Raw genomic sequence first — 26,530 nt, 5'->3', positions numbered from 1 at the left:
TGGTCATTGTTATTAATAAGTGCTGTCATTTAGATATAAAACAAAAAGCTTATTCAGTACTTTGAAAAAGAGAAAAGGTAAAGAGCGATGTGATGCTTTCCTGAGTTCATGCATACTAGAAATGAAGTGCTTAAACCGACAATGCTCTAATAGTCGAAACAAAACCTACAATTTTGAAAAACCTTAAGCTGAAATGGCTCCCTAAACATGACATTCTGTTTCCTGCAGTATTAGTGCACGCGAATGCATAGCCAAATATTAGCCTATTTGATATGTTCGAAGCTGCAACAGCTGCATGCCGAAATCAAGGCTCCAACAAGCACAGACAAGACAACACGTCCGATTCTACCAACAGACGACAAAGAAGTGTTAGTTGGCGCGTGCTGACTACGCAACAATATAAACTCTGGTATCCAAAGGGTCTCCTCTGTATATGTACTTGGGAATACGCTCTCTGCGGCAAATCTTACGAGCAAAACTGCAACCTCTTGTAATATAGTAACCTTACAGTTGAACGAGCTCCAGTTGCAGAAACGTTTGCAGTGTGGGTATTTTCTTCGACGTCTCGCTTCTACCGTAATACGAAAAATGGTTCAAATGGTTCTGAGCACTATGGGACTTAACATCGGAGCTCATCAGTCCCCTAGAATTTAGAACTAATTAAACCTAACTAACTTAAGGACGTCACAAACTACCTCCCCAGAGACATCCTATTTTCCTCAGCTATTTATATTGATTCTTCGTCTGCTGTTTCAATCGCGGGTGACAGTGCCGGCTCTTTGTTACGGTTTATACCGATTGATTTTGTTACAAATTTTAGTTTTCTCATCCGCCGAAGTATCTCTCATGCAGTGTCACCACAAACTTTTCTTTGCATGGTACATGGCACATGTAGTTCTTCATTTCACACAAGCAAAAGCAGACTGACCATGTCTCTATGATTACATGAAAACTTGAAATCACTGTGTGTAGATCTGAAAATATAGCGCAGATTTGTTAGAAATGAAGCACGATAGCCGTTGTTGAAGGATATTATTCGTAAGCTGTTCCAAAGAATGTGCGTTTCCGTCCCTATTCGGATAATGGCGAGGGCGTTGTTGAAGTTGCTTTCGAATATTGTGGTTTTATTGCTGCCGACGCGACGCTTTGTACTAGATACAGCTTGTAAGCAATCTACGTTCTTCCGCTTGTCAAATACAACAGCATTCGTCCGCAAATTTCTTGGTACGATACATTGATCCTTAAAGGAGTTCTTAACGCTAGGAAGCAGACGTACGAGGGTTTGAACTTTAGTAGTGGTAATTATTTATTTACAGCTCGTAGAAAATAGATACTTTGTTTCAAAGTCTTACTGGCCTTCAAAGTAGTCACTAGCATTGTGCAGAACCCGTTTCCAGCGATGTGGAAGTCGTAGGATACTCTTAGCAGCGCCAGTTGTGCTGACAGTTCGAGCGGTGCGGTCTATTGCCCGACGAATTTGTAGCAGTTCTGAAGCGAATGCCGTGAAGTGTTTCCTTCAGGTTATAAATCGAGTTGAACTCACGAGGACTTAAGTCAGGAGAGTAAAGTAGGTGGTATAGCACTTAGCAGCCCCATCAGTCAAACAAATCAGTAACAGGTTGCACTGTACGTGCTTGAGCATTGTCGTGCAAAATGATGGTCAGTTCCTGCAGAAAGTGTCATCCCTTCTGTCTCTATGTTGCTCATTTTTGGAACACAACCTACGACCACTGCTAAGAGTATCCTACAACTTCCACATCGCTGAAAACGGGTTATACACAATCCTGGTGGCTACTTTGAAGGTCAGTAAAACTTTTAAACCCTTATCTATTTTATACGAGCTGTAAATAAATAGTTGGCACTATTACAGATCCAACCCTCGTACTTGGATGAACACGAAAAACCAACAGCGACACTTGCAGTGGTGTAGATGATGTCCGCTATGAAGTACTACAGAAGGGTCTTACCATATTATGTCTCCAATGTCCAAGAGGGACTGGTATACATGCACGTGGTTGAATGTACAATTATCACACTACTGATTATTGGTCACTGTGAAAGAACTAATTATCGTGGTGGATCGGCTACCGCTGTTCAGCAACCTCTGTTTCACAACCAGATTGGCTACAAAAACATGAAGAACGAAACCAAAGAACCTGTTCCAGCAGAGAAGGCATTGGCAGTTATCCAGGACGGGTTTGTTTCTGCTTCTGAGAGACTTATAGACACAAGAGGCAGCATTCTGATAACGCTAATAACGAAAGATTTTGCTAGTATTGCTAAATTAATGTTGTGTAAAGACTGAGAACCGATGTGTCTGCATACATATTTCAATCTTTTAACTGTAACTGGCTTTGTTATTTCGACGACAATTTTTTGTCAGTTGGAAAGATCTGGTAGGAAGTCCGTTCAGCCTTGTGTTCACAGAATTTCTCGGGGTTTATTTTCCATCCTGCAATTCCATTTCTATACGACCAAACATGCGAAGTTTTTGCAAAGCTGGTATTTCCTTGTATCGTTCGTAATGTGGCAGAAATTGTTACCTAATAACACATTTATCAATATCATCAACGAGATACTAATTTTGTGCATTTCAATTATTCTGCTTTGTGAGAGATGCTCGATTATTGCTCCACTGAGGCCTTACTGTTGTGTTCCTGTTTGTTCCCTTGTCACTTTCTGGGATTTTTGTTGGTCTGTGTGAGGTTTCACATTTCTGCATTGCCTGAGATAGGAATTATTATTAGCACTGACCTTACTAACTTTCTCTTGTGCTCGTGTACACTGATGTAACTATTTATGAACAACGGCCTCGGCAGGTATGATTATTTTCATCATCATCATCATCGTCATCATCATCGGTTGCATGACATACACTGCTATAAGAAGGCCACCTCCAAACTTTTCCAGTGCAGTACGCCCTTCATCTACAGGTACAACCATCCACTTCTCTCCTGTATGTGCTCAAACGTCAGCCACTCGTCTTACATTAGCTCGTCACTTTGCTACCTCCAGAAATCCGGCAAAGAATTTACTTGACCCATCTACAGTCCATAAGTGCATCCCTCTCCTGAAACCTCCATTTCATTTCTATTATACCACAATTGCGTCTTTCACTGTATCTGTTCACCCTCCGTTTGTTTGTTTCCCTGCCTCTTATAGTAATTCACATCATGTAATTCCGAATTTCTCGCTGATCCACCCTTAATTTCGCATTAAAAGTCCATGTCTCATTGTCATCAGCCAAAACTATTTATACACACAAATTGTAAACTTCTCTTTTCGGGCCGGCCGATGTGGCCGAGCGTTTCTAGGCGCTTCAGTCCGGAACTGCGCTGCTGCTACGGTCGCAGGTTCCAATCCTGCCTCGGGCATGGATGTGTGTGATGTCCTTATGTTAGTTAGGTTTAAGTAGTTCTAAGTCTAGGGGACTGATGAACTCAGATGTTAAGTCCCATAGTGCTTAGAGCCATCTGAATCATCTCTTTTCGGTGCTGAAAACACTGTTTTATTCACGAAAAGTGTTGTACCAGGGGAGGTCATAAAGTTTCAATTACCGCCTCGAGAAAATAAAGTTACTTGATCAGTATTTGGTTTGTTTCCAGACAAATGTCTATAGTCCTGAAACAGCCATGCCATAGTACCGTAGCACGCCGCTACAGGAGCCAAAACAAGATGGACCAACTCATCTCATTCCCACTTCACCCTTTTTTCCCTCCAACAGCGAGCTCCGCAAACAAACAAACACTCAAGTGCCTTTTACACTGTCGGAAAAGAAACCACAGCAACAAAAAATAATTAATGTAGGGCAATGAAATTTCTGGAATACATTTGTCTAGGTAACATATTTAATGAATTACATTGTAAGATCACACGTTAATGTTAGAGCGAGATAAGCCATATGTGCAATGCCTCTACATTAATAACCGGTGTAGCAGTCAAAAGGTTGAATGCAAGGACGTGGACATGTATGCATTGTGTTGTACAGATGACGGTTGCCAGTCTGCGGGATGGAGTCTGTTGCACTTGGCCGGTCAATACAAGAACAGTTAATGCTGTTTGTGGATGAAGCTGAAGTTGTTGTCCGATGATATCCCATATGTGCTCGATTGGAGGCAGATCTGGTGATCGAGCAGGCCAAGACAAGATATCGACACTCTGTACAGCAACTTGGGTTACAACAGCGGTATGTGGGCGAGCGTTATCCTGTTGGAAAACACTCCCTGGAATGCTATTTATGAATGGCAGCTCAGCAGGTCGGATGGCCAGACTGAAGTACAGATTGGCAGTCAGGGTGCGTGGGGTAACCACAAGAGTAGTGTTGCTGTCATATGAAATCTCATCCCAACCACAGCTCGAGTTGCAGATCAAGCGTGTCTAGCACACAGACAGGTTAATTGCAGGCTTCAACTGGCCTCCTTCGAACCAACACTTAGCCATCACTGGCACCGAGGAAGAAACAGCTTTCATCAGAAAATACAGCAAACCTCCACCCTGCCTTCCAACGAACTCTCGCTTGACACCACTGAAGTGTTGCTACCAGCAAGATTCTAAATGGCTCTGAGCCCTATGGGACTTAACTGCTGGGGTCATCAGTCCCCTAGAACTTAGAACTACTTAAACTTAACTAACCTTTGTACATCACACGTCCATGACCGAGGCAGGATTCGAACCTGCGACCGTAGCGGTCACGCGACTCCAGACTGTAGCGCCTAGAACCTGATTTGCACCCTCGTAGTGGCGCTACTAGCGTCACTCTTATGGGACAGTAGCGAAATTTAAATAGATATCATCTTTCAGGTGGAAAAACACGTCTGCCGACGTTCATTTATGTCGAACTACACCTTGGTGTTGCGATTTGCCGACCGGTGGGGCCGAGCGGTTCTAGTGCTCAGAGCCATTTGAACCATTTTTTGTTGCGATTTGTTTTCCGTCAGTGTATTTTTCGAGGTGATAACTACCACTCTCGTAGGCCTATCTTACTCCGTTGTTTGTATTATCTTGCTGTCGACCCAGTTGCCGTCTTCAATAGTGATACTGTTTTCTTTCTGTATGTCGGTCATATACGTTACACTGTCTGAGAAGGAAAAGGGGAGCTGCCAGAAGGGGCGCAGAAAACAAAGTCAAAATCCACCAGTTGAGAGTGATTACAAAATCGAGTCAAATTCACAAAAAAAAAAATCTCGGCCTTATGAGCCCACTTATAAATATGACGTAGTTCCTCTGGCGGGATGTATGCACTGATTTGACTCTGTGGGAAGGGTTTCGAAAGCCACTGTATCCTATCCTTCGGCAAGCGGCCTACAACTTTTGTAATAGTCCTTGATATCATGGTTACTGGCAACGGTCTCACACACGTTCTATTACAGACAGATCTGGGGATCTTACCAGCCACGGCAGAATCTTAACATCATGTAGAGAGCTCGTGAAAACACGTACTATTTATGGGCCAGCACTGAACTCTCTTGTTGAAAAATGGCAACTCCCCCCCACCCCGCATAAGAGGTACCACTTGAGTGTGTAACATACCGTTGTGCGATCTGAGTATCCTTAGTCACTACCAGTCTTGACCTGTGTCATACCCAATGGCTCCCTACACCATGACGCTGGAATAGCACCTTTGAGTCTCCCTAAAGCATTGGAAGGATACGATCTCTCCCCACGTCACCGACATACTCTCTGACGATGGTCATCCGAGTAGTGAAGAACTTTGATTGATGGTTGAGCACAGTGGAACTTCATTCATCAGCAGCCCATGCTTCGTGGTCACACTACCAGTGCAAACGCAGCCATTTATGTTGTGGTGGTAGCCGTCTTACATATAGGACGGTAATTCCGTAGTGCGGTTCCTGCTAATGTCCAACCAATAGTGTGAAAAGACACAGGGTGTCGCAGGGAGCATACTTTTATTTATTTATTTATTTGAGTCATCAGTCTTCTGACTGGTTTGACGCAACCCGCCACTAATTTCTCTCCTGTGCCAACCTCTTCGTCTCATAGTTGCACTTGCAACCTACATTCTCAGTTATCCGCTGCATATATCCCAATCTCTGTCTTCCTATATAGTTTTTTCCCTCTACAGCTCCCTGCAGTACCATGGAAGTCAGTCCCTGATATCTTAACAGATGCCCCATGATCGTGTCCCTTCTCGGTGTCGTTGTTTTCCACGTATTGATTTCCTCTTTGATTCTGCGCAGAACGTTCTCATTCCTTACCCTATCAGTCCACCTAGTTTTCAACATTCGTCTGTAGCACCACATCTCAAATGCATCGATTCTCTTCTGTTCCGGTTTTCCCACAGTCCATGTTTCGCTATAATAGAATGCTGTGCTCCAAACATAAATTCTCAGAAATTTCTTCCTCAAATTAAGGCCTATGTTTGATACTAGTAGACTTCTCTTGGTCAGGAATGCCATTTTTGCCAGTGCTGGTCTGCTTTTGATGTCCTCCTTGCTCTGTCCGTTATTGGTTATTTTGCTTGACTTCATCTACTTCGTGACCATCAATCCTGATGTTAACTTTCTCGGTGTTCTCATTTCTGCTACTTCTCATTACTCTCAGTTAAAATTCTGTACTCATTAGACTGTCCATTCCATTCAGCAGATCACGTAATTCTTCTTCACTTTCGCTCAGGATAGCAGTGTCATCAACAAATCGTATCATTGATATCCTTTCACCCTGAATATTAATTCCACTCTTGAAACTTTCTTTTATTTTCATCATTGCTTCTTCGATGTACTGACTGAATAGTAGGGGCGAAAGACTACATCCCTGTCTTACACCCTTTTTAATCCTAGTATTTCGTTCCTGGTCGTCCACTCTTATTATTCCTTCTTGGTTCTTGCACATATTGTATGTTACCCGTCTCAACCTATTGCTTACCCCTACTCTTCTCAGAATTTCGAACAGCTTGCACCATTTTATATTATCGAACACGTTTTCTTGATCGACAATCCTATTAACGTATCTTGATTTTTCTTTAGTCTTGCTTCAATTATCGACCGCAACGTCAGAATTGCCTCTCTGGTGCCTTTGCCTTTCCTAAAGCCAAAGTGATTGTCATCTAACACATCCTCAATTTTCTTTTCCATTCTTCTGTTTCTTATTCTTGTCAGCAACTTGGATGCATGAGCTGTTAAGGAGATTGTACGATCATTCTCACACTTGTCAGCTCTTGCAGTCGTCGGAATCGTGTGAATGATATTTTTCCGAAAATCAGACGGTATATTGCCAGACTTATACATTCTACACACCAACGTGAATAGTCGTCTTCTTGCCATTTCCCCCAATGATTTTAGAAATTCTGATGGAATGTTATTCATCCCTCCTCCCTTACTTGTTCTTGAGTCCTCCAAAGCGCTCTTAAATTCTGATTCTAATACTGGATCCCCTATCTCCTCTAAATCGACTCCTGTTTTTTCTTCTATCACACCAGACAAATCTTCCCCCTCACAGAGGCCTTCAATATACTCTTTCCACCTAGTCGCTCTCTCCTCTGCATTTAACAATGGAATTCCGGTGCACTCTGGAGTCTATTGTTTATACTCAAATGGAGGCGCAGAAGTGAGGGTATCACGACGTGCTTGGCGCACAAGACGGCGATCCTCTCCTGTGGTGATCAGACGTGGACATCGGAGCCTGGACGACGGGTACGCTTCTCCTCACTTCCCTATGCAGTCCAACATTGTGGCCCTGTCACATACCAATACCCCATCAATCTGGATATTGCGCGATTCGACCAGCCAGCCAAATGGAGACCACAGTGAGGCGTCTTTCAAATTACGCCCGGTGCTCATAACGTTATCTCGCACGAGTGCTGGCATCTCTGTGTCCTTGAAGGTGGTCACTTTACGTGATGCTTTTTACGACCCTTATATAACCTATCAGTAATAAACGCAAAAAACACTAACGCAATCTCGGGCCGTTCTACTATCACCAACAATTGCAGCTCTTAATCATTTATATACTCGCCGATGGTCTGTACGTATAAGAATTTCCATTGATATCCGGCCATGTCTTCTTGGTGCTCCACTTTTTTTTTGTCAGGCAGTATATTTTCCTCTTATTCAAAATGATTTTAAAAAACTACTTTTAAATCACCAAGCTCAATTTGTTCCATTCGTTGACGAAATTTATTAGTACTTGAGATAAGCTTTACGGTACCATCCGCAAAACGATGGTAGCTCAGGCACATTACACTAACTCGTATTCAGTCTTCCTTTAACGATGCGAAAACTTCATCCAGCACTGCTAAGAATGTTTTTTGTGATGTGAGAGGTCATTACATGAATCCACTTTCAATTCTGAATTTCTTGTTATCCTCGTGAAGTCTGATGGACGCTGTAGCAATAACGTATGCAGGGCGTCTCAAACCTTTTGGGTCAAACTAAAGCGATTACATTGACATAGGGAACCAATGGTCAGAAATATGTATTTGTAGTGTTATGAACATATACAGCACACATCGCGTAACAATAACGTAACTCGTAACAATTGTTCAAAGTGACGACCGCCAGTCTCAATGTATGTATTGCAATGGCGCAGACAGTTCTGCCGTACTCTCACAAAGATCCTGGGTGTCTGTTGTACCTTGAAGAGGCAGCGGGTGATAAACAGCGTATACCCCTGAACGACCTTGTACTCTCCACAGATGAGGCCTCAGTCACCTGTGATGGTGTTTCCCTCAGGCGCAACAGCCATGTCTTGAGTGAGCGGTGGCCACCAGTAACGATTCTCTGTCAACGTATGGGCGGGCATTGTCCAAAATGGACTAATAAGACCTTATTTGCTGCCTACCAGTCTGACCAGTCCACGTTACCTGGCGTTCCTGCGAGATGTGGTTCGAAAATGGCTCTGAGCACTATGGGATTTAACTTCTGAGGTCATCAGTCCCCTAGAACTTAGAACTACTTAAACCTAACTAACCTAAGGACATCACACACACCCATGCCCGGGACAGGATTCTAACCTGCGACCGTAGCAGTCTTGCGGTTCCGGACTGAGCGCCTAGAACCGCTAGACCACCGCGGCCGGCCGAGCACTATGAGATTTAACTTCTGAGGTCATCAGTCCCCTAGAACTTAGAACTACTTAAACCTAACTAACCTAAGGACATCACACACACCCATGCCCGAGGCAGGATTCTAACCTGAGACCGTAGCGGTCGCGCGGTTCCAGACTGTGCGAGATGTGGTGCCACAGTTCTTCGAGACTGTAACACTTGTCTGCGAAAGGATGTGGTTTCAACACGACGGTGCATCAGCCTTAATGTTGATGTCCACGAGCACCTGAACAACACGTACCCTCATCGTTGGATCGGAAGTGGAGGTCCTGTCCCATGGCCTGCGCGATAGCCATCTCACATCTCTGGACTTTTTCCTCTGTGTTTACGTCAAGAAACTGGTGTATCAAACCCCCACAGAGACGGACGAAGACCTACTTGCTAGGCCACGTTATCTATCTTCTGGTACAATAAGTACTAGGGTCTTTGAGAGAGTGCGGTAGAACTTCATGAGCCATTGTCATGCATGCACTAGACCGGCGGTCGTTGCTTTGAATATTTACTGTGACTTATGCTGTTGTCATGCAGTGTAAACTGTGTATGATCATAACAGAATAAATATGGATTTCCCACCATGGTTCCCTACCTCAGTATAATCGCTTGTGGATTCACTATCACCTATTTCAATTTGGCCCAAAAGAGACACTCCGTAGAGCCCTCAGTATAATAAAATGGACAGAATCGACAACTTCTCTCTAAAGGTTTTGTTTTAACACACCACGAATGTGACACGTTTCATGTGTGTTCACAGAGGTGCTGCCAGACGCGCTCAAGTCGGATTGCTCCAAGTGCTCGGCCAAGCAGAAGGAGAACGTGCGGAAGGTGTTCGAGTTCATGATGAAGGAGCGCAGTGCTGATTGGCAGCGCCTCTCTCGCAAGTACGACCCGGACGGCGAGCACAAGAAGCGGCTGGAGGCGAAGCTGAAGGAAGCTCAGCAGCAGCAGCAGCAGAAGCCAGCGGAGGCGGCGACGGCGGCTGCCTAGGCACCAGCGCACCATCCCAGTTTCAGTCACGTGATTCCCTACTTGTTAACAGAGGCCCGTCTTGCCCGAGCCATTAAGGAATTTCACTCAGCAGGGGAGTTACCCAAAGTGATGCCATTCTCTGTCCATACACTGATAAACGTTCACAGTAGCAGTATTACATGCAAACATCCTTCCAACTGACCAGTCTGTAGTGAAGAAGACTCAGTCATCTGATGATTCTATTAATAGTGTTATTTTTTTGTCACTTTAGATGCAATTCCCGGTGGTGTTGCATTCGAGTAACAATGTCGCACGGTAGTTGCAAACCTTAAACACAGACTAATTCCCTGTATTTCTGTGCATTCACCTATAGCAGATTAGCCAAGAATAGTTTTAGGAAGGAAGTGTCAATAGAAAAATGCAAGTGGTACGAGAATAAACGGTTTAGCTTTGTTTGTTATTGATAACTGAGAAAGATAGTAGTCTCGCCACTGTAGTTAAACTCAAGGAGCTAGGAATCAAACTTCGGTAGTAAATCAGTTTCAGAGTAGTTGGAACACCACTAGCCCTCTTGCTCAATATGACATCAACCGTAATGGACAACTTTCAAACGAAAAGTCCCAGCAGCTATTTGCATTCGAAACACCTTAAAACACATTTTTCATGCTTATTACTCTGTCATACCATCGAAAAGGGAATTCCTGTTTCTTAGTCTGAAGTGAAATTAACCTACATGGGTTATTGAAATTTTTGTTGCTTTCTGTTTATACCCTTCCCTCAATTCTATTTTACATGAAATTTACTTCTGCCTGCACTGTCAACGATACATTTATTTAATCAAGGCAGTGGTATGTATGTGTCCTACTATTACCCATTGGGGTGCAAAGACTGATCCTAAAAGTATCTGTAGTCCTAAATGTTCTAATAAATAAAATCCGAAAAACATCTAGCTCGTTTACTTTATTGCTGTGGTTGTTCTTCCTAGAGGACAGTCAGCGCTCAGTAGGTAAGTGTGGACGGCCTTGAGAGTAAGGCTTCGATGGACGTGCCTGCACTACTGTTCCTATTTGGCATGCAGCCTTGTCTCGTGGAAAAGCGATTCCTTTCTAACTTGTTACACGAGACAGGACATGGTATTACAAATGAACTAATGCTAAGTCACATTAGACAGAGTCACAAACGTAGGTGAAATGAGAGCAGCGCTCTGGACGATTGCTGGCACCGTCATTATCTATTCTTTTCTGTTTGCTGTCTCACCAATGAGGAATAACAAGAATCTCAGAACTTGATGTGTCAATAAATGACGAGGTACTGTCTAAGCTCATTTGCAAACAGATCAGCTGTGTTTAATTCAGTAACAATATTTTTCAAAGCAGAACTTACAACCGCAACAACCGACTTCACAAACGAATTAAATGCAAGGAATGTTCCTGAAATTGCCATGCAATTGTAATGAAATTACACAGACCTTCATCCATTACCATTAAACAGATACTGTACCAAACTTTTTCTCACTTTCCAGAACACATATGAAATTGAGGGAAGTGGGAAGAGATGCGATGTTCCAACTCTGCCACCTCTAGGGCCATCCTCCAGTAGAGGATTCTACACAAAGTACTTTGAGATAAAGAATTAGTTAACATCTTATACGTTGTAGCTATAGCTTAGGTTCATAACTGCTGTTGGTGACGATCACCTGTCCCACTGCCTGCACTGAGCTCTGGTTTTAGAATCATATGACTCCATTGCTTTCATACATTGTTTATTAAAGGGGCGTAACTGATGCTCCACCACCTTCTATATTGTACATTAACTGATGAATGACTTTTGATATAATCTAACACCATCCCCTCTAATTCTACTGTGCAACACTTTTTTGCTAGCACTCTGTGACTTAAAAGCCCCATTTTGTCTTAAATTTCAGACAGACAAATTTCCTCCAATTATTTTATTTATTATTTATGGATTTACACTACCTGACCAAAAAGTTGAATCACCCAGAAAGGGTTATTGCAGTAATTAGAAAATAGAGTCAAATCTATGAGCCGGTAGCGGGGAAAAGGCAAAATGGCCCACTCTAAATTGTTACCAGATCTCCTTATGTAAAGAGCACATATCACATTCAGAGTCATCCCCTCTCCCCCCTCCCCTCACCAACCATACCTAATCCCTTTGCCCATCCCCAATATTCTAGACCAGTTGGGTGAATTATAAATTTTGGGGAATGCAAACGGGCATTATCCTGCTGACCAGGACACATTGTTGCCAGATCTTCATAACACTCACTTGTACTCTTAAGATGTGTTTATGTAAGTCTATTTTATGATCAGAACGTAAATAAACTGCTCACTTGGTTGTGGCCATTATGTAAACAAAACGGCTCAAAGATGCTTTTATCCTTACATAAACAAACCACTCAGTTGTGTTCTTAAATTACGTTTATGTAAACCAAATTTACGACCCAAAAACTGACATCATGTCTACCTAGGCACTTTGACATCGAGACTCAAATGTCACAGTTTTAGGGCAATTTGTTACAATTCTGGGGCACTTTGTTGCATTTTTGTAGAAACCTTGCCGATTTTCTCCCAATATTCCAAATAATCATGTTCGACATCGTCAGCCAAAGACACACGTACTCAACATTTTGTTATCAGTATCATTCTATCGCTTAGACAAGCTGATGGCACGCAGCAGCCGACTATATCTATCCTCAAAACATTATCCGGAGTCCAGTGCAATTATTCACTAATCGAGAAGAGTACTGTTTCGGAAAGTTTCAAGTTTTTCTTTGTGGGAAGAAATTTCATGTTATCGCAATTAATAAGCACCGTGCAACACAGTTTGTCCACATTCCTGTCTCCTGGATACGACGGCACAGCGGCTGCAACAATGGGCTCAATTTCTTAGTAATTACTAGTATTTGATCGATTGCAGACCCATCATGCAGCACGCCAATGCGGACGCTCTTTGTTACCTGTCTTGCTGACAGGACGCAGACTTCGAAAGGCAGAAAGCTGTGTGTTTTGCCCTAGACGTCAATCAGCGCCACATGCTCGACGTATTTTTAATTGTGGCGTGCGTACGTAGTGTCGGCGGAAACTAAGTGCAATCCGTTACTTGGCAAGGTGTGAAACGAGGCTGACCACAGCCCCACACACTTGGCATCAGAACACTCCTTTTGTTGAGGCACTGCCTCGGTACATAATGTTTCACGGTTAATGTTGTACTGTTCTAGATGTTGTACAGCGGACTTAGTAGGTCAAGGTTTACGTAGGAATACATGTCTGAAAACGATTCGTTTCCATGTTATAAGGAAAACAAGAGCTACTCGGTCGCACTCTAGATGTTTCTTACGCAGTTCGATTGTTACGATGGGCTACCGACTTTCGTGAAATGCACGATGGCGTATTGTCACATGTTTTGTGCCTTGTTTTCGTGCTTACTAGTGATGCGTCAGTTTACGTTAAGGTGGCTAATACTGCAGTAACAGGATGCCCGAGTGCAAACTCTGAGTACAACGACATGTTGTTTAATTACGGTGCAGCTCGCCGTAATGGAAGAGAAACTGAGTGTCTATACCACGAATACTATCCAAATCTTCTGACTTGGTGGTAAATTCACTGGTGATAGAGCAAACTGTGGAGCTCGAAGAAGGGAGCACAGTGTCGTAATTGAAGACAAAGGGCCTCATCAAGCTGAATAGAACCCATCGACGAATACTCGAGCTATTGCACGTGATTTGGATGTGTCTCACTCGTCTCTTTTGCGTATTCTGCGTGAATATCAACTCCACCCAGATCCTCCTCAGAAGGTAGACGCCACACTTCCGGCGGATTTTGCGCCGCTCTGTAATTGGTTATTACACCGATGTGTGAATTTACCTCAATTTTCAAGATGTCTTTTGTTTATCGAAGAAGTGCGTTTCAACAGGGAAGGTGGTTTCAATGTTCGAAATAGCCGCATTTGAGATCAAGAAAACAACCAAAGCCACCTGTGTGCGATGATTTCAATACACCTTCGGCATCAGTGATAGGACAGGTATCTGTGATGGTCGTGTGATAGGACCATGCATCTTTCCTCTCCACCTAATAAGTGCCAGGTACTTGATACTCCTGCAACAAGTGCTGGCGGAGTTTTTGGAAGATGTGCCACTGGATATACTGCACGAACTGTGGTTCCAGTATGATGGTGCGCCAGTACATTTTGCAGTTCGCCTCCGAAACCGTTTGAACGTAGTCTACAGAATCAGATGGATTGTTTGAGGTGTGCCGTATGCTCGGCCACCAAGATCCCTAGATTTAACCCTTTTGGATTTTTCTTGTCTGACCACTTGAAAATCTTGTTTACGAAACTGCTGTCCAGTCGGAGGAAGATCTTGTCGCACTGTTCATTGCTGTGGCAGAAGTGATGAACCATACACCACGCATGTTACACAGAGTTTATACGAACTTACTGGGTAGATACACTGTGTGTACCTAACTTGGTGGTCGTCATATCGAGAAACCGTAGTAATATCACAGTAAATTGGAATGAAATCTGTACTTCTTTTTTTCTTCGTAATATGGAAACGAACTGTTTTCGGACGTGGGTTCCCTTTTATACTAAATCCCCTCTACAGCCTCTAGAAGTGTGTAACATGAATTGTGGAACACCTTGTATAGCGACAGTATAATGATATTAACTACCGACGACTGTGAAGACTGGTCTGTGATTCCGTCTATAGTCTGCCCGCATTTAAACTCCTGCGTGCTCCACATTTAGGTATGTGAGCGATGAAATCATTAGCGTGATTTCTGTTTGTTGGTCTGGTATAATGCCGGGAACAGCCATATCTGCGCTCACGTTCAATCGGCTGTAGAGCAGTGCTTTAGCCACTGGCCCTATCCGGAACAACATTGTCAAAGAGGCACGTCAATTTCCCGACGGTTTCGGGAACAATGGGGTTACTCGCTATCGATGACTTATAAACTTCCTGTGCATCGTATGTATGGCAACTGCAACAACATCGGCTACTGTTCACGATTTGTCTACTATCTTTGTCGTCGACAGGGTGCCCACCTCAGTTTGTAACAACGGCCTTCGGTTACAGTGTACGCGTTTCAGCCGTTCTGCCAGCACAACAGTATCGAGAATCTCTTTCCAGCTCCGTTCCACCCATTGCCAATTTCAGAATTGGAGGGATTGGTCGGGATATTCAGAACGCAAATACGCGAAGTTATGTTGATAGACAGGTTGACAAAGAAGTGCAATGATGAAGAGTACAGAATGAGATTTTCACCATGCAGCGGAGTGTGCGCTGATATGGAAGTTTCATTAAGAGTTCAATCTACTCAGTAACTCATCACTTGATGGAATAAAATGTTTCAGACAATCATTTTAAGCCTCACAGAGAAAAAGATTGTTTTGACGCCAAACTGAGAATGCAACAGAGACAAAGCTTTGTTTGGTGTAACTTTGTGATCTTTTACCTTTGTTAAAAGCTTTATTATTATTTTTATTATTGTTGCTGTAAGTAAAACTTACGCAAAACTTCGTAAATCTTATTCTAGTTCAAAGGTTTAAAAATTATTATGGTGATACGTAAAATGTAGTACACTTTCCTTCTTTCTTTTGCTTGTGCATTTTTCCCGCAATGACGCAGGGTCGGCATGGTTAATCGGAGTTGGCAAGGTTAACTTAAGGGGTGGCTGGATGCCCTTCCTGCTGCCACCCCGTACCCCCCCCCACCCCCCCCCCCCACCCCCCCAGGACGGAATTAGTGTACCCCAACTGTCTGCGTCGAGTGTAATTCATGGAATATTGCGAATGTGTTCAGATGTCTGCGAACCGTGTAACTGAGGCGGGACGTGGGGACCAGCCCGATAATCATCTAGTGGGATGTGGAAAACCGTCTACAAACCACACCCAGGCTGGCTGGCACACCGGCCTCCGTCGTTAAGCCACCGGGCGGATTCGATCCGGCGCCGGCGCGCCTACCCGCGTCCAGGAAGCGGCGCATTAGCGCTCTCGGCTAAGCTGGCGGGTCGCAAAATGAAATACAGTGACGGACAAAAATTAGCAACACCAAGAAGCAGTTGTGCGACATCAAGGAAAGCTGATAGGTGGGGTTTCTACATTTGAAAGATGATGTCTATTCAGATTATGCACCAGTCGCATAACAGTAGCGCTAATAGGCCGCTATGAGGACGCAATTCAGATTCTATTTAAATACAGGCTGTAAAGATCGTGAGCCTTACGTACCTTTGGGACGGGATGTGGTTAGTTGTTGTTAGTCAAGAATGCCTTTAAGGCGACGAAGACGTCGTTATCAACAGCTCGCTGAGTTTGAACGAGATTGTGTAATAAGTCTACGAGAAGTTGAATGTTCCTTCAGCGTTACTGCAGAAAAACTTGTCAGTAATGTAGCCACTGTACATGATTGCTGGCAGCGGTGGTTGCGAGAATGTTCGGTCACAAGAAGACCGGGCTCCGGATGGCCACGCGACACTTCCGAGAGGGAAGACCGTCGTGTTCGGTGTATGAGTCTGGCGCATCGCGCTGCATCTTCAGCAGCAATTTGAGCAGCAGTTGGCATCACTGTGACACAACTAACTGCTATAAATCGAGCCAGACTCCCTCTACCACACATTCCTCTATCCCGAAACTGCCACCATTTCTGACTTCAACTGTGTCGAGCGATAGCTCATTGGAGGCCAGGATGGACGTTTTCTGATGAAAACCTGCTTCGGTACCAGTGGCGACCGTGTGTTGGTCAGAAGGAGGCCAACTGAGAGCTTGCAACCAACCTGTCTATGTGCTAGACTGAATCTACACTGGGAGTTACGGTCTGGTGTGCGATTTCGTATGACAGCAGGAACTCTCTCGTTGTTGTCCCACGGACCCTACTGCAAATTTGTATGTCAATATGGTGATTAGACCTGTCAGGGGCTTATATTCTTAGCCAATAAACAGATTTCAATAATACGTAGAAAGTGTATTTTTGTGCAACCATGGACTTTTCTAGAAAAATAGGGTAACTTAGATCGTCATTGATGTTTCTTGCAGGATTCTAGTACGAGTCGATTACGACATATCGTATTTTGAAAAATTTCGACACCGATACTTGATTGTGCCATTCACACTGCGTAGTTGCTACGTATGATGTTGTCGTTTTTGCTTACAGTGCGCTTGTGTGCTTCTTGAGTGCACTGCGACTTGGTAGTCAGTTAGTGTGCGACAGTCGAAGCAGTAGGGCGTGAATAGGAGACGAGATTTACCAATTCAGAAAAAACCAACATGCTCGTGGTATGTGAAGAGTGTAGGAAGAATGCAGTTCGTTCTTGTACGGTGTATGCGTTAGGATATCCAAATAGATGTCGACAGGTACTCGTATTTATCAACCTCTTCAAACAGTACATGGAAGTGGTAGTGTAAATCCTAGATAGTGTAATACAAGGAAACAAGTGAAGACAGAAGAGAGGGAAACTAATGTTCTTGCTGCTGTTGCAGTTGATCAACACGCTATATCCCCCACAGTGGCACGAGGAAATGGCATGTATCAGTCAAGAGTCATACGCATTCTTTATCGAAATGGATTCCATCTGCCGTGAGAGCCTGTTCATACAGTATACCTCCTACGAGTTGGTGGCTTCTAATAGGTGTCGCAGTACAATATCCCACTGCTGCTACCTCCTCTCTCACTTACGCTGTCTCCTTTTGTCTGTCTTTCCTACTGTCGCTATCTCCACCATCCTGCCTTGGACATGGACATGTGTAATGTCCTTAGGTTAGTTAGGTTTAAGTAGTTCTAAGTTCTTGGGGACTGATGACCTCAGATGTCAAGTCCCATAGTGCTCAGAGCCATTTGAACCATCTCCACCATACCTCAGCAGCTCAAAAATTCTTGGTGGGCGAGGAGGGGGGGGGGAGGGGGGACGAGGGGGAGGAAGAGTTTCAATTTATTTTCCCCCCTGTACCAACGTGTTTAAAGTTTTGGTCTGAAATGCACCCTCTACTATTACTATGGAGCAAAGTTCGCCAGTCTGGGAACGTCCATACCCCCTTCCCCATCAATGCTATCTTCATTCTCCATTCATCCTTATTTTTCGTTTTCAGTCAAGAGCTGAATGGCAACGATTATGAGACTCGTGTTAACTTCTGTACATGGGAATTAAGGCAGGATGCTCCAGATGTATCGAGTATCTTGTTTAATGGTGAAAATGGAAATGTGCGTTTGGCGTCATTGGCCGGGAGGCCCCTTGTGGGGCGGGTCCGGCTGCCTTGGTTCAGGTCTTATTACATTCGACGCCACATTGGGCGATCTGCGAGCCGGATGGGGATGAAATGATGATGAAGACAGCACAACACCCAGTCTCTGAGCGGAGAAAATCCCCGACCCAGCCGGGAATAGAACCAGGGCCCGTAGGACGGTAATCTGTCATGCTGACCACTCAGCTGTCATGGCGGACTTGTTAAATGATGAAGCCACATTTACCAACAGCAGTCAGGTAACCCGACAAAACATGAACTACTGGTTTGCTGAAACCCCCAGTCCGCCTAGTCAAGTGGAACGTCAACGTCCATGGAATGTGAACGTGTATGGGATAGTGAACCTTCTACTCATAGGTTCATTTTTTATACACAGAACACTGAACGTGCGCAAGCACTGCAGCCTCCTAATAGAGCATCTTTCGCTGATTCTAGAAGACGTTCCTCTGCAGACTAGGGGGAACCTGTGGTACCAACATGATGCCTGTCCAGCCTATAGTGCACCAGGTACTACTGGATGTCTTCAGGAATTGTTTCCAAAACGTTGGATCGGACGTGTACACTGGCTAGTCCGTTCCCCGGATTTGACCGTTGTAGACTTTTTCTGAGGGGAAAGCTCGCTGCCTTCAAGGATGTGCCAACGACACCCAACGATATACAACCAAGTATTACTGCAGCCTGCTCGGACATCTTTGATGAATTGCTAGCCCGTGTGCAGCACACGCTTCGTACCAGACTGGAAGTGTGTGTTGCTGTTTTACCTGCAATCGTTTTGAACACAACGTGTGATGGTCGGTTGTCTCTTTACTGTCAGAATCCACATAACTAGAGCACGGACCTGTGTTGTTCTTTAGTGCGCGTTACCACAATCCCATCCGATCACCGAAGTTGTCGGGCTTGTCTAGGACTTGGATGGATAACTGCCCGGGTCTGCCGAGCAAGACGAGTGCAGTCAGCCCTTGTATGGCCAGTTGATAAGCTACCTCATTCAGAAGTAGTGACGGCACTGGTCAAGAAAACTGAAAACCGTCAGGGGAGTGGTTGCTGACCACATGCCCCTCTGTATCCGCATCCGGTGACGACTAAGGGCTGAAGATGACACGGCGGCCGGTCGGTACCATTGGGCCTTCAAGGGATCTTCAGAAGGTGTCGTTTTTTGTGTTACTACAGGTATTCGACTAGTGTCGGTATGGGAACTATTCAAAATACGGTATCTTGTAAATGACTCGCACTAGAATGCTACAACAAACAACACCCACATTCGAATTTACACTATTGTTAGTTTGTTAACTTCAGTATCTGGGCATTGTGTCACTTAAAAAGGTATATGCTTATACAAAGAATACAATTTCTACGTAATATTACAATCTGTTGAACCGGCCGGGGTGGCCGAGCGGTTCTAGGTGCTGCAGTCTGGAACCGCGACCGCTACGGTCGCAGGTTCGAATCCTGCCTGGGGCATGGTTGTGTGTGATGTCATTAGGTTAGTTAGGTTTAAGTAGTTCTAAGTTCTAGGGGACTGATGACCTCAGAAGTTAAGTCTCATTGTGCTCAGAGCCATTTGAACCATTTGAACAATCTGCTGATTCGCTAACAATACGAGCCTCAAGTATCAATCCATTCCGTGGAAAAAAAAAATCGATAGCACCTTCCATTTCAGGAATATTTCCGGTGCACGTTTTAATGATTCTCCCTATATATATATATACCCTATGACATCTCACCACTGTCTGGGGTGAAGACAGTTCTATTCCAGTCAATGAAATTCGAGGCCAATGACATGTCTCGAGACGTCCCAGTGGCCGGATGCCAACCTCTAGTTCGCCCGCCATATGGCCCAACATTCAGGAGTGATGGTCTAGGACGCCATTTCATTTCATAGCAGGACCTCTTTGGTTGTCATCTGCGTCACTCTTGCAGCACGTATGTATGTCGACGATACTTTACGTCCCATTTCGTTGCTCTTCATGATAAGCCATCCTGGGCTTGTAATTTTAGCAAGATAATACACACACACACACACACACACACACACACACACACACACACACACACACATGACAAGAGTTTTTACTGTCTGTATCCAAGCTTGCCAAACCCTACCTTGGCCAGCAAGGTCGCTGGCTCGCTCCCCAATGGAAAACATATGGTGCGTTATGGGCAGGACTCTCCAATTGGCTAGGGATTTTAACGCGCCAATTGGACCAATGCGTTATTGATTTTCTCAATTGGTGATGCTCTTTCTCTTGAATGAATCATCGAATTTTTCTGAAATTGTACTCATTTGTTTGTCTGTACATGTACATCATATCTACCGTCTTCCACTCCATTATCTTGAAAAAAGTAGAATAGATAGTGAGGTAATGAAAGACAAACAGGCACCTATCACGAGAAACCACTACCAAACTTTCTCGTCACTTATCAGTCCATCCTGTCAATGGACGAATCCTGGCCGAAATACGACAGGAGCACAGGTCGCGTACTTCATACGATCTTCCGACCCAGGGGGCCACGGCCCAGCCACCCGTCCTTATTAGAGTGTTCTGGCTCGTGTATGGAGCCGCACTTTCGGCCGGAACCTAGAGAAGACTTGAGGGGTCGTCGTCGTGAGTATCTGATATCGCGGCTGGCCGTGAGCAGATCATCTGGCATCGATACCCGGCTTCACCAGTCCGCAGCGCCTCTCCCCCATAGCCGACTAGGGAAATGTTGTTCAGCCACAGCTGTAACAAGCTTGTCATCAGCATGATCCCAGCCTCAGTCAACACCTACGACACGCTAGCGGATCCATGTCAGCCAGTAATGGGAGCCAGTAGAGGTCGAAACATTTCCATCCTTTACCCACTTCCAGCACCTACCAACGTCACTTGTGGTAAATCACGAATCTAACATAGTGGTGAAAATGAATACGCATATGGATACGCATATATCTGGGGATGGAGCCACATTCATCCTTTGCACGACCTCTGGCAGCCAGTCACCCGCTGACTGGTCCAGAAACCACGACGATGGCGTATGATTTATGAGTGCAGATATCTGAGCCACTTGTTCCGGAAGCGGCCGATAATGGCACAGAGAGGCCATGGGAAACTTCGGCGAAAATTCCCGCACCTACATGCAGCATGGATGGACAACAGATAACATATTTAGAGCCGACTCCAAGGATACTAATCTGTGAACCAGCCCCAACGCAGCCATTGCCATCTTGAATGTTAGACGTATACGGAAGAAGCACTCCGTCGTCAGGCCGCAAGCGGCCCAACGGGACCATCCGACCGCTGTATCATCCTCAGCTGAGGATGCGGATACGAGGGGCGTGTGGTCAGCACACCGTTCTCCCGGTCGTTATGATGGTTTTCTTTGACCGGAGCCGCTACTATTCGGTCAAGTAGCTCCTCAATTGGCATCAAGAGGCTGAGCGCACCCCGAAAAATGGCAACAGCACATGGCGGCCCATCCAGTGCCGTCTTTCATTTTCCCTCCGTGTGATATAAATCTTCTTCGATACCATTCCTCTTGAAACATGAAAAACTTTGGGTACCCTAGCTACGAAAACAACGACCGTATGGGCACCAACAATTTGTCCACATTCGAATTAACCTAGTCTGAATTCACTCATGACTACGCACTTGAAATGTAATGAGTTGCCGTTTGTGGGCAGATGCAACAGTTCAACTTGCAGGCTAGGATAGCATCTTGGTTTATTTTCAAGCAAGTATTTCTCGCGTTGTTTCCATATTTTTGTCCAAGCGAATTTTAAGCGAATTCAACTCACAATCATGTTTTCGTTTGCAGTGTTAATAAACAAAGCATAAGGTCAGGGAGATGGTGCAGGGGGAGATGGACAGAGGGGAGGGGGCAATGAAATGATCATAGAGAGGGGAAGTAGGAGAGGAACAGAGAGACAGAAAGGAGTAAATGGAGAGATAGAGGGGGAGGAGGTTATTGACAGAGAGATGGGGAGAACAAGATGAATAAAAAGAAGGATGAGGAAGAGATGGACAGAGAAAGGGGACAGAAGGAGATTAGGATGTATACCCAATTCCCAAAGGTGCTTAGCAATTTTGAACAGATGCCTGGTTTGCTAGTAATATATATATTCATGTACGATATATATTAAAATAATGTGTTGCCATCATCCAGCCAAGCAGTTATTAGAGTGTTGTTGAACTTTTTGGGAACTTTGCAAACAAAGTTTGCTTTTATATACTGTTCATATATATTCATAAATTGTATGTATTAAAAATATATAGCCAACGTCTGCCCAAATGTTTATTAAGGCATTGTGTAAAAATTTGAAATAAATCTGTTACTTATTTCTCAGTATTTTTAACAACATTTCCTCTTTTATAAATGGTTTGTGTTGGTCCAAACATTTGATAAATATTTGTTAGAAAATTTGAAATACATCAATCAAGAATTTTTTAAGATTTTTGGTAATAATGGTTCCCTATTACATATACATTTGTATGCCATACATATATAGAACATGCACAGTTAATGTCTGTTGGAACTTTCATTAGAACATCATGTAAATGATTCAAGTAAATTAGCAACGAATTTTTCATGATCTTTAGTATTTACTTTAAATGTTATATGATATATTTATAGTTACATATTATATATATTAACAAAATACTATGTCCATTCCAATGTTTATTAAGCACTTCATAAAAATCTGAAATAAATTGATCAGGAATTTTCGAGATTTCTGCTGACAGTTTCTTCTTTATATAGTATATACATACTTTACACCATATGCAATAAAAATATATTTAGCCTATGTATATCTAAAAGTTTAATAGACTAATATGCGAAAGTCTGAAGCAAATTAGTCCAGAAGTTTTCCAGATTTTTATCGACAACACTGAAAAATATGCAGCATATATCTTTCTGAACATTTATTAGAGCACTGAGAAAAACTTTGAAACAAGTCACTGATAAATAATTCGAAACTTTTGCTAACAGTTTTTCCCTTTTATATGGTACATATATATTTAAATACAATATATATTTCAAAAATGTGAAGCCTATGTCCAACGGAACGTTTATTAGGAAATCATCAAAAAATGTCAAGTAAATCGGTCAAGAACTTTTCAGAGTTTTTGGTAAAAATATATTTATAGCCTATTACATTCTTTATTTGTGAGGCCATATTGTCCATAGCCGCTTTACAATTCTTGAGGGAATTTTTGTGCTGCCATTGCAACTACAAAAATGCGTGTCTTTTTCACCAGATGCGTTCTGCTTTATTGAGGTAAAGCATCATCAGTGGTCTGTCATTAAGTTATTTACATTTTGATTTACTTTAAGATCTAAAATAGTTCATTAACAATATTTTGGTTTGTGCTTTCTCTTGATTTCTACTTACATCTGGAAATGTCCTCTGCTAGCACATCGTTGATTTTCTCTGATTTAGACAATGACAGTTTTGGTCTAATTTTTTGTTGTTCTGCAGCACTGTGCACATCTTACATTTTCCGTAGCACACTTTTTCACACACCACTGTTTTCTGTTTGTTTTTATACTTCTAAGTATGTGTTGTGGTTCCTGTTTCATAGTGTTGCCAACATAACCTTCCCACTAGTTTGTCTTTGACCAACTATCTCTTTTTAATTAGATTATTGTATGGATTTAATTCTATTTATTTATATTGCTGTGTATGTATATACCGTGTAAGAGTGGAGAAGGAATGGTGATGAGTTCTCTTTCTCTTTTTTGTGGGTGAGGAGGGGGAAAACATGATAAGTGGACATAAGTTATAGTAGTGTGATGGAGTGTGAGTTGATAGAGAAGGTGAGGAGAAAAAAGTGAAATGAAACTGGGGGGTGGGGGGGGGTGAGAGAGTGGGAGGGGCTGAAGGATAGAAAAGCCTCTTTTCTTTTTTAAGCAATTTCATCAATTATTTTATATAGATTTTTATTTTCAATATTTATTTGGTCATCAAGCAACTGTTTATTTTGTGTTAGTGCTTTGTGTAAGAGGAAATTTTCTTGGAATTGGACGAGGTGTCTGTGGTAACTGATTCTTATAATTTCATAACTTTTTTCAATATTGCTTGGTCTATGGTGTTCTTGTTTAAGATGATCTGCAAATGTTGAATGGTTTGTACCGTATTTAAATGCTCTGCCATGTTCTTTGTGTCTTGTGTCGAATGTTCTGCCAGTCATTCCATTATATACCTTTTCACAATCTCTGCAAGTGAGCTGATAGATACCAAATTGATGGTATCTGTCTGGTTTTGATTTCAGTTTTGGGATGTACTTTTTTATTGATCTGTTTATTGTGTAAGCAATGGTTATGCCTTGTGTTTTAAATATGTTACCTGTTTTATTTGTTGATTTGTTGTAGTAGGATGTTGTGTGCCATTTTTGGTAGTAGTGCAGTTTTTGTGTCTATTTTTAATGCTATTTGTCTTATAATGGCCAGCTCTTTCTGATAATCGGATGTGTTTAGTGAGATCCTGTTCAGTCTGTTTAACATGAATCTGATTGCCGCCTGTTTGTGATTCTACAGGTAGTTTGAGATTGCATTTAAGACAATGTCACTTGTTGTGGGTTTTCCAAATATGTCAAATGTGTGTTTGTTGTTGTCTTTCCTTATAGTTGTGTCTAAAACGTTGTGTTCCTCTTCTTGTTCTTCTTCTATCATGAACTTTATGTTTTTGTGCAGTTGCTGTAGTCTGCTTTTAGGTTCATCTACAATGCATATTATGACATCCATGTATCTGCACCATTAAAAGTTGTTGTAGCTTTTCTTTATTACTATGTCTTCAAATATTACTTTTCCGGTATGTTTCATGGAAATGTTGGCTAATATTCCTGAAATAGGTGAACCCATGAGTAAAACTTCTTCTTGTATGCAGTATTCTTGATTGAATACAAAATAATTTTGTTATGTTGTAAGATGTCAGGCAAATCCAACACCTTCCATGAAAACACTGACATGATAGCAAATCCGGCAGTATATCACATAGCTCCAAATAAATCCTGACATTAAATTAACCAAAGTAATATGATCAACGAGTGAGCAAATGGAATACCACAGACTAACACAAGAACGCCTAAATGCATTTCGTACCTTCCCACCGTGAAACAGACGCAGTTCCAAGGGGAGAAACAAGAACAGAAGCCGAGAGCAGAATTGTGTAGCCTAGGAGGCCCTACGATAAGGGACGGACACCCACATTGCCAGCCGACTGCCAAAATCACCCCCAGCCCATGTTAAAAGTTAGAGCCCTCCAGCCCATGTTAAAAGATAGAGCCTCCAGAAGAATAGTATAGATCTTACGATAACACTAAAAGGGCCACACCAGCTGCAAGTTTTAGTGTGAGATTTTTCCGCATCTCTGTTACGTTGCAAACGTTAAAAACATTGCCCCACCACAAAAAGTACAACGTTTCTCATTGGATAGACAGAATTTTTGCAGGCGGAGCTTAAGGTTAACATTGAGACCCTGATTGGTCAGTTGAATACACAGCCAGATACCTATTTTTTAAACCAACTTCGGTAAATTGTAGTAAGGAGACGTTAGGAGAGAGTTGCTTCCGAGAAGGCGAGATGTGAGGAGCTGCGCCGTCTGCCGCCCCCTGACGCTGCCTAAACACCGACAAGGTAATGAACGCACGCGTTGCCGCATTTTTGAGCGCATAAGGCTTCACTCAAAACTGCGGAAGTCTCATCTATTACATCCCCTCTGTACGTAATACTAGTGTCTTCGTCAAATAGATCTCATTGTGTTCATATTTGCTACTTGAAAAAAATCTGAAACGTGATGATTTTTCTGTTACATAATTATTGAGTAGCCACATCAGCCACTGTAATTTATGACAAGTTAGATAAGTAATTAAAGATAATTGAGGGTCACTGTAGATCATTTTGATAGTTTTCTCTTTTGTGAAACTTAATTTAAACCTAGATTATATATGTGATATGGCACAGGTCATCCTTCGATCGATTTTACTACTTGGAAACCCATCCAGGGAATATTCGTTCACATTTTTGTTGAACGCAGTTGGTTTTTATCGTCCTCTATTAAAATATTTTGTTCTATCAATAGTGCAATTTATAAAAAATGTTTTGTGAGTAGAATAAAATTTCCAATGGTAAACTTAACTGCTTTTCCGACGTTGTTTTACCAGCTAACTAAAAATAGGAAAGCCTTGAACCCCTTCCATTAAATTTAGTTAGTATTAAGATTCTTTTACAGGGAGTGCAGTGGAGCTGACACTGAAATCATTAAGTATTTGATTA

The 26,530-nt window shown here is 42.9% G+C and overlaps 1 protein-coding gene across 1 annotated transcript in view; it reads left to right on the top strand.

Moving 5' to 3' along the window:
• LOC126484176 (ejaculatory bulb-specific protein 3-like) overlaps positions 1-10,951 on the top strand; it is a 30,148-nt gene extending 19,197 nt beyond the window's left edge. Inside the window, exon 2 of the mRNA XM_050107585.1 lies at positions 9,813-10,951. Within this exon, the coding sequence (XP_049963542.1) occupies positions 9,813-10,045 (233 nt within the window). The 3' untranslated portion in view covers positions 10,046-10,951. The remainder of the gene's footprint in view (positions 1-9,812) is intronic.
• Positions 10,952-26,530: the final 15,579 nt, after the last annotated feature.

Source organism: Schistocerca serialis, chromosome 6 (genome assembly GCF_023864345.2).
Source record: "Schistocerca serialis cubense isolate TAMUIC-IGC-003099 chromosome 6, iqSchSeri2.2, whole genome shotgun sequence".
Taxonomy (NCBI): Eukaryota; Metazoa; Arthropoda; class Insecta; order Orthoptera; family Acrididae; genus Schistocerca; species Schistocerca serialis.
Note: the sequence above shows the minus strand (reverse complement) of the source record. Positions and strands in the feature narration are given on the sequence as shown.